Consider the following 9,407-nt stretch of genomic DNA (forward strand, 5'->3'; position numbering starts at 1 on the left):
CGTTGTTGTTGCTGCTGTCGTTGCTGTTGCTGTTATTGTTTTTGCTGTTGCTGTTGTTGTTGTCGTTATTGTTGCTGCTGTTGTTTCAGTTGCTGTTGTTATTGTTATTGCTGTTGCTGTTTTTGCCGTTGCTGTTATTACTGTTGCTGTTATTGTTCTCGTTATTGTTGCTGTTGTTGTTATTGTTATTGCTATTGTTATTATTGCTGTTGCTGTTGTTGTTATTGTTATTGCTGTTGCTGTTGTTGTTATTGTTATTGCTGTTATTGTTATTGCTGTTGTTGTTATTGCTGTTGTTGTTATTGCTGTTGTTGTTGTTGCTGTTGTTGTTATTGTTATTGCTGTTGTTGTTATTGCTGTTGCTTTTGCTGTTGTTATCGTTATTGTTGGTGCTGCTGTTGCAGTTATCGTTGTTGTTGTTGTGCCGATAGCCTGGTTATTATTGGACCTCGTCATGCGTAACGCCTGCGCTGCGTACGAAGCTTGCAGACGCGACGCACCTACGCCCGAGTTATGTAAGTGGGTGTGGAGGGGAAAATCTGGAGAGGAAGAGTAACTAATAACGTCTTGTTGTATGATGTTGCTGTACTCATACAGTGTGTATAGTGTAGGCACTTGTGTGATGTGTTTGTGTGGTGTGTTTGTGTGATGTGTTTAGTATTCAGACTTGTGTGAGTGTAAGCGTAGAAGTGTTTCAGACGGTGCCTTGAAACTCCCTTAATAAGGGTAAGCAAGGCAATCCTTGTAGCCCTTTTTAAGAGAAGCTCCTATTAAATTTAAGTTAAAGTCAAGTGATGTTAAGCAGTCCTTATTAAGGGAAGTGTTAACTGCCATTGTTATCAGCTGCCACTAATGGCACTTATGTCAAGTTACGAGGCTAACGACCACCGTAGTATGTGTTAACTTATATCACTAGCGATATGTTAATAACACGTTAATAGTTAACATGTAGGACATATTAACTATTATTATGTTTACTATTAATTTGACATGTAGGATATGTTAACTATTACGTACTATGCTTACTATTATGTTAACATGTAGGACATCTTAACTTACATTGCTAGCGATTGCATGTCACTTGACAGGTCAATTAGCTACTCACTGAAGAGCTCACTTGACAAATAACTTATCGGGTTAATTGCATGTTCACTAGATGGATGTCAACTTGTCAGGTCACATGTTAGGTTACTAGCTTGTGCATCACTGTAGCGCAGAGTTAACGGCACGGACATGAGAGGAGTGAGTCGTGGGTTCGAGCCTCGGGAAGCTCAGCTCATTTCTCGGTGTCGCTTGTAGACGACGTCGAAGGTAGTGCATCAGCATGTCTGCGTGCGTTGCAATAAAAACAAACTCCGGATACGCGTTATTTGCGGGATCTTGAGGCATGAAACTTTAAACGTCACTTGGCAGGTCATTTGACGAGCACTTGACAGGTCACTTGACAAGCACTTGGCAGATCACATGACAAGCACTTGGTAGGTCACTTGACAAGCACTTGGTAGGTAACTTGACAAGTATTTGACAGGTCACTTGACAAGCACTTGATGGGTCACTTGACAAGCACTTGGTAGGTCTCTTGACAAGCACTTGGTAGGTCACTTGACAAGCACTTAGTGGGTTTCTTGATAAGCATTTGGTAGGTCACTTGACAAGCACTTAGTAGGTACAGGGGTGAGTGTCATCCCTACAGGGGTGAGTGTTATCCCTACAGGGGTGAGTGTCATCCCTACAGGGGTGAGTGTTATCCTTACAGGGGTGAGTGTCATCCCTACAGGGGTGAGTGTTATCCCTACAGGGGTGAGTGTCACCGTCTAACTTTCAACTTGATAATTTTTTTCCTAATTTTCTTAAGATGCTTAAACACGGTGAAAGTTTTAGCCTATAGTAATAGCGGCAAATACTTTCCACCTAGAATATCGGGCCAAAATGTTATTCTGTGGACAGTTTGAGTGTGCGCGTCAGATGCGCTTGTTTTTACGCCGAAAAACGACACCAGTAACCAGTTAGGCTGCATTGCCAAGTGCTTATAACCGTGGTGTGCAGATTTGTGCCGATCCTGAATAAGTAGGAATTTTTAAAGTTAGGTAGATTTGAGATTTTACTATTGTTATACGGTTATAACATCCGTAACGGCACGTTGTAAGTTCTCGTATGAATTAGTTTATGGCAAAAACCGTACAGAGAGAAGGTTGCAATTAAACACTGATACATTTCATATTAAATAGGGAAAATTCATGTTCACACCCTACGTTGACAAAAATCTCTAGTACATGAAAAAGAAAGTGCGAACACAATCATTTTTGAGAACCTATCAGTTAACTTCACTAAAACGTTTCTATTTACCGAATTAACGTTCCCGTAAAATGATATGACTACCGCAACGACCGTCTCTCACGCGCGTGTTCGCAGCCGTATTCCAAGTGGCCGTACCGCAGCTGTAGCCTCACACGGTCAGTCTAGCCGTAGCCTGTTTTAGAACGACCGTACTTCTTAATAGTGGCGTAGTCTTCATCGTTGATGATGTTATATCCGGACTTATTGCGATGTTTCTGCGGTTGGTGATCGTGACCGTAACGGTAATGCCGATGACTGGGACCGTATCGTATGGATGACCGTACCGAAGACAATTGTTGCTCGATACTTGAAAACTTGAATCTTCTAATGGCCAGCGTTCCAATCGTTGGACATCTCGTGGTCCTCTCGCGTTGTCTCACGGCTCAGTCGCAGCCGTAGTGTTGATGTTGGCCGCTCATTAATATGTCGAAGTCGCTTCCGAACATTGTATATGTTTGACGTGCTCACAGGAATCGTAGCTGCCTCGATAAGTCTAGGTTTCTTGCGACAGCCAAAGTTCGGAAACGGCGAAACCGCCGGCCTCACGGCCACGGTCGTCACGACGTCCGCAGACTGCAGACCGTACTCGCGTGACGGCCACCTCAGTAGAACAACCTTTTGGCGCGAATTTTAGGCCCTTATAAAGGCTTATATACGCTGGTGTCACCCACGCCTTAGCCTATACCCTCGAAGTGACGCCACGACAGTTTCGAATTCCAAAAGGGTCAGCCCTTTTGATATCCTTGCTATTTTAGACTCTAAACAAACCCTCGGTCTCACGGTTTTCTTCCCTAACTTTGCGGTCCAGTCATATCCTGCCTATAATTCCCTCAGCACTTCACAACTCAGCACTTTTCAATAATATAGCTTAAAATAGTCAGAATTACCTACGCTTTATCCATTCCGTGAGTTCACGAAACAAAGTCTACGATGCTTCAAGTTATCTCTCCATTCTACCCTGACCTTCACTCACACACTGCGTTGATTAGCCGAGCGTTGATTGACGTACGTGTATCCTAATCCTCCCCCGTAGGGTTGATATCCGAATCCTCCTAATATCCTAATGCCTCGTAGGGGTGATCCATGGTCGGGGATTCCGCAACCCCCCCTGCGCGGCGGAGGGGGACGGCAGCTCCAGCGTCAGCCTGCGCCTTCCCCTCATTACTGACGCCAGCGACCCTGAGTACTGCGGCGTTCGCCTCAACGCGGTGAGTACTGCGCCTGAGTACTGCGGCGTGCGCCTTAACGCGGTGAGTACTGCGCCTGAGTACTGCGGCGTGCGCCTCAACGCAGTGAGTACTGCGCCTGAGTACTGCGGCGTGCGCCTTAACGCGGTGAGTACTGCGCCTGAGTACTGCGGCGTGCGCCTTAACGCGGTGAGTACTGCGCCTGAGTACTGCGGCGTGCGCCTCAACGCGGTGAGTACTGCGCCTGAGTACTGCGGCGTGCGCCTCAACGCGGTGAGTACTGCGCCTGAGTACTGCGGCGTGCGCCTCAACGCGGTGAGTACTGCGCCTGAGTACTGCGGCGTGCGCCTCAACGCGGTGAGTACTGCGCCTGAGTACTGCGGCGTGCGCCTCANATTCTGCTGTGCTTAACCGCCCGGCCTCCTCGCCGATTCTGACCAGAAACTGGCGCACAGAGCTGGGATCGAACCCGCGCCTCTCTGCGCCAATCTTGGTACTCTGAACTTTAACCACTGGGCCACCCTGCACCTATTGATCAAAATAACTTTTATGTTTATTTTGTTTTTTGAAAAGATGCTGATATTAGTGATAGTGATGTTCATAATAGTGATGATGGAACTTGTGATGATGAAAGCGATGATGTGTGGGCAGACGAGCAAGGAGAAATTCCTGCCGCTGGTGGTGCGGGCCCACAGCTTCCTGGAGCTGGCGGAGGACAAGTACTACACCATCAAGTGCGGCCTTCAGGGCTTCAAGAACGCCAGGTATAGTGGTGCTATAGAAAAGATATGCCACCCGGGCTCCTATATGCCACCCGGGCTCTTTTTATTCTCTACTCGAGTACTACTGCCAGCTCTGGACCCCGCTCACGGTGGGCGCGGAGCGGCAATTGGAGTGAATATTGGGGGTGTGGTGGTTCTATAGGGGGTTTAGTGGTGCTATAGGGGGTGTAGCGTTGCTATAAAGGGTGTAGTGGTGCTATAGGGGGTGTAGTGGTCATATAGGAGGTGTAGTGGTGCTATAGGGGTGTAATGGTGCTATAGGGGGTGTAGTGGTGCTAGGGGGTGTAGTGGTGTCAGGGGGTATAGTGGTGCTCTAGAGGGGATGTAGTGGTACTAGGGGGTGTAGTGGTGTAGGATTAGTTAGGTGCAGGGTGCAGTGGTTGCGGATGACACAGAGTGCTCATGACAATTGCGGACGGGCTTTTTCACGACCAACCGTTCCGCAATATTGCCCTCGTCCGAAGATAACACCACGTGAAGTAGGCGACAGATTGGATGGAAATGGCTGACATTGCGAGCACGAAAATATATGCCACCCTCCCTACTCCCTCTACTCGAGTACTGCTGCCAGCTCTGGACCCCATAGAGTGGGGTCCATAGAGTGAGGGGGCTCTGGAGTGGTGGGGTGAGATGATTACCGGAGGCGCGGAGCGGCAATTGGACCAGTCCAGCGGATTTTTTTTACGTCCAAGAGACAGGTTACGTACTGAGATAGGTTGGAGCTTCTGTGACTGTACTTACTCTCTGCAGAGATGGGATGATTGATTACGAAATGTCAGTTTTGATGAAAGATAATTATTATTCATGAATAATAATAATAATGTAAATTATAATTATTTTTCATGAATAATAATAATGATTATTAGATTATTATTATTATTTAAGAACTTGAAAAAATGAATTTTTGGGTCACATTGTTAAATTATTGATACGCTTTTTTAATCACTGCAGAAGCAGCGAGCAGACGTAACACTAACACTTCCCTTTTCCTGGTCAAACTGCATGGGTCAGGATGTGTGGATCTGGGTGTATCGCATTTTATACATGAAAGATGATTACCGGAATTGCCTCCAACCTTGAAAGTGAAACCTTCAGAATAGCGACATTTCATAATGAAAAAAGGGGAGCTGTGCAGGGTTCCTCCATTTAGCAACCTAGCTGCGGCCAGAGTTCAGTCTCTTTGGGAGGGATTTCTTTCCGTAGCGAGATCGAAGCAGCTTAATGCCTTGCCGAACGATTTGAGAGGAGGGGAATTTACCCTTAAGACATTCAAGAGACGAAGGGGTGAGTGTTATCCCTACAGGGGTGAGTGTTATCCCTACAGGGGTGAGTGTCATCCCTACAGGGGTGAGTGTTATCCCTACAGGGGTGAGTGTCACCGTCTAACTTTCAACTTGATAATTTCATCTTAATTTTCTTAAGGTGCTTAGGGGAGCATCTGGCTACTTTTTTTTCTCGGCTATTTACAGACGGATCACTTTGAAACTTGGTACACTTATGTAAAACAGAAAAATAGGCAGCTTTTATTCATGTCAATTTTTCGAAAAAATGAAAGAAAACGTGAAATTCTTAGAAAACGGGCAAAAAAGGGGGTACTGAAGAAATCTATTTCCTCCTAGAGTTTTGAAGTTATAGCGATGAGACATATACCATTCGATTCGCAATTAAAATATCTATCGATTAAGCGATTTTTTCCTATCCCCCATTTTCAAAATATTTTCAAAACTATAACGAAATTCGAAAAACGCTACGTTGAATCGATAGATATTTTAATTGCGAATCGAATGGTATATCTCACATCGCTGTAGCTTTAAAACTCTAGGAGGAGATAGGTATGCCGTGACAATAAGTTAACTTTTCAGGAGAGCGCGACAAAGTCCCGCGCGCATCGGAATAGCCACTCAATGTAGCAAGGATACAAAACTTAACGTTACTGGAGCTTGATTCCAGTCAAGGATGGTGAGAACGACTGCATGCACACCACCCCATGCGACGCCAGGCGGGTAACTGAGCTGCAGCTCAAGAAGACACTCTATGTTTGGTGCTCGGCAGCTAATTTCCTCCTATCTTATTTGTTAAAGAACTCCCCCACCCCCTCTCCTTGCGGGATCTGTCGTGAACGCATAAATCAACGTACAGAGATGATTTTCGTACCGTTGAATGCGTCAGAAACGCAGCTTTAAGATGAGTATAAGAACTGGAGAATGTCATAATTGGCCGCTTTACGTCCCCTTTATGGTGCCTGGCCGAGTAATTTCCGCCTTAACTTTACTGAAGGGGCCAGGACACCTAATCATCTTACGGGATCTGTCGCGAACGCATAAATCAACGTATAAGAGATGATTCTGGTACCGTTGGATAGGTCAGAATGCCAGCTGTAAGATGAGAATAAAAACCGGAAAAGCCAAAATCCGGAAATTTTGGCCAGACGCTCCCCTTAAACAAGGGGAAAATTTTGGCCGATAGTATTAGAGGCAAATACTTTCAAGGTGTTTGTTTTTGTGCCGAAAAGCGACACCAGTGACCAGTTGGGCTAAGCATCCGTGGTGTGTGGATCTGTGCCACTCCGCGAGTTCAGGAAACAAAGTCTATGATTCTTCAAGTTGTCTCCCAATCCTACCCAGTCCACACGCACTCTGCGTTGATTGGCCGAGTGTTTACGTGTATCCTAATCCCCCCTCGTAAGGGTGATCTCCTAATCCTCCTAATCTCTCGTAGGGGTGATCCATGGTCGGGGGTTCCGCAACCCCCCCTGCGCCGCGGAGGGGGACGGCAGCTCCAGCGTCAGCCTGCGCCTTCCCCTCATTACTGACGCCAGCGACCCTGAGTACTGCGGCGTGCGCCTAAACGCGGTGAGTACTGCGGCGTGCGCCTCAACGCGGTGAGTACTGCGGCGTGCGCCTTAACGCGGTGAGTACTGCGGCTTGCGCCTTAACAGGGTCGGTAGGAGTCCGTTGTATGCCAATGATTTGACGACGATGTCTGTGGCATCCAACCGATATTACATTTCTCGATCAAATAACTTTTATGTTGATTTTATTTATGAAAAGATGCTAATATCAGTGAGAGTGATGTTCAAAATAGTGATGAAGTAACGTGTGATGATGAAAGCGATGATGTGCGGGCAGACGAGCAAGGAGAAGTTCCTGCCGCTGGTGGTGCGGGCGCACAGCTTCCTGGAGCTGGCGGAGGACAAGTACTACACCATCAAGTGCGGCCTGCAGGGCTTCAAGAACGCCAGGTATAGTGGTGCTAGGGGTGCAGGGTTGGTGAGGTGCAGGGTTAGTGAGGTGCAGGGCTGGTGAAGTGCAGGGTTTATGAGGTGCAGGGTTGGTGAGGTGCAGGGCTGGTGAGGTGCAGGGCTGGTGAGGTGCAGGGCTGGTGAGGTGCCGAAGTATATAGTCACTTGCGGACGACACGCAGAGTGCTCATGACAATTGCGGACGGGCTTTCCCGCGACCAACCGTTCCGCAATATTGCACTCGTCCGAAGAACACCACGAGAAGTAGGCGACAGATAGGGTGGACATGGCTGAACTTTTGAGCAAGAAAAGATATGCCACCCGGGCTCCCTTACTCTCTCTACTCGAGTACTGCTGCCAGCTCTGGACCCCGTTTACGGGAGGCGCGGAGCGGCAATTGGAGCAGTCCAGCGGATTTTTTTTTTACGTCCAAGAGACAGGTTACTTACTGAGACAGGTTGGAGCTTCTGGGACTGTACTTACTCACTGGAGGGAAGGGAGAGGTGTAGCGCTTTTTATACTTGAAAGATCATTCCCGGAATTGCCCCCAACCTCTAAAGTGAGACCTTCTGAATGGTACATTTCATATTGAAAGGAGGGGAGGCTTCTCTGTGGGAGGTATCTTTTTCCATAGCGATACCGAGGCTGCTTAATGCCTTGCCGAAAGATTTGAGAGGAGGGGAATTTACCCCTAAGACATTTTAGATACGATTGGGCATGCAGTGCAGTATGCAGTGCAGGAGTGCAGTATGCCGTTTAGAATGATGTAGGTAGTGTTGCAGTGCAGTAGTGCAGTGTAATAAAGTTGCGAGCCGTGCAGTAGTGACCAGGACGTTCAGTAACTGCCCCACTCTTGGCAGGAACGAGTCCAGTTTCGTGGATCTGCAGTTGCTGGACTTGAACCACCGGCGCACCAGCGAGGCCGTCTTCAGCCGCCAGTATCTCCTGCATGCCGCCATCGCCGGGCCTGATGGTGGGACATCTTCACCATCTTCGTCACCATCATTACCATCCTCGAACATCACTCACATCACCATCATCATAACTTTCACCATACTTATCATCGCACTCATTACCTTCATCACAGCCCACACTAAAATTATCTCCATATTGTCATCATCGCCGTGCTGGTGATTCCATATTCGTTGATAACAATGATGTTTAGTGTGATGTTTGGGGTAGGGATCACAGTGATGTTATCCCTGTCCCCTCACCCCCCGCAGCCCAGCACGCCATGCGGGTGCGCAGCTGCTTCAGCTTCGGCGACCCCAACACAACCGTGCAGCTCACCGACGACAACGGGTGAGTGGGTGGTGGGTGATGGGGAGGTGTGGTGGGGTGAATGGTGGGCAAGTGGTGAGTAATGACATGGGTTGTGGAGTAAGCGAGGTGAATGGAGTGAGTAGTGGCGTGAGTGGTGGAGTGAATGGGGTGAGTAGTGGCGTGCATGGTGGGGTGGGTGAGAAAAATGGGGTGAGTGGGTGGAGGTGGGGTGAGTGATGGTGGTAGGGAATAATATGGTGATGATAAATAGTTAATATTCTAATGGTAATGTGATGATGCCACACGATAATGATGATGGTGTGATGACTCGCCAGGTGCCCGACGTCGGAGCTGTCGGAGTGGACGTACAACGACACGGCGGGCACCGCCACCGCCACCCTCAGCATGTGGCGGTTCCCCGACACCAACCGCGTCCACCTGCAGTGCGACCTGGCCATCTGCCGCAGTGAGTGGCGGGTGGCGGGGAGAGTGGCGTGTGGCGGGGAGAGTGGCGGATGGCGGGGAGAGTGGCGGGTGGCGGGTAGAGTGGCGGGTGGCGGGTAGAGTGGCGGGTGGAGTGGCGGGTGGCGGGCAGAG

The 9,407-nt window shown here is 48.3% G+C and overlaps 1 protein-coding gene across 1 annotated transcript in view; it reads left to right on the top strand.

Annotated features, from left to right (window-relative positions):
- The first annotated feature begins 454 nt into the window (after positions 1 to 454).
- LOC108664941 overlaps positions 455 to 9,407 on the top strand; it is a 15,358-nt gene continuing 6,405 nt past the window's right edge. Inside the window, exons 1-8 of the mRNA XM_018151639.1 lie at positions 455 to 515; positions 3,412 to 3,881; positions 4,176 to 4,395; positions 7,025 to 7,158; positions 7,435 to 7,547; positions 8,408 to 8,520; positions 8,771 to 8,849; positions 9,146 to 9,276. Coding sequence (XP_018007128.1) covers positions 455 to 515; positions 3,412 to 3,881; positions 4,176 to 4,395; positions 7,025 to 7,158; positions 7,435 to 7,547; positions 8,408 to 8,520; positions 8,771 to 8,849; positions 9,146 to 9,276 — 1,321 coding nt within the window. The remainder of the gene's footprint in view (positions 516 to 3,411; positions 3,882 to 4,175; positions 4,396 to 7,024; positions 7,159 to 7,434; positions 7,548 to 8,407; positions 8,521 to 8,770; positions 8,850 to 9,145; positions 9,277 to 9,407) is intronic.

The sequence above is a fragment of the Hyalella azteca genome, unplaced genomic scaffold (genome assembly GCF_000764305.2).
Source record: "Hyalella azteca isolate HAZT.00-mixed unplaced genomic scaffold, Hazt_2.0.2 contig15451, whole genome shotgun sequence".
Classification (NCBI taxonomy): Eukaryota; Metazoa; Arthropoda; class Malacostraca; order Amphipoda; family Hyalellidae; genus Hyalella; species Hyalella azteca.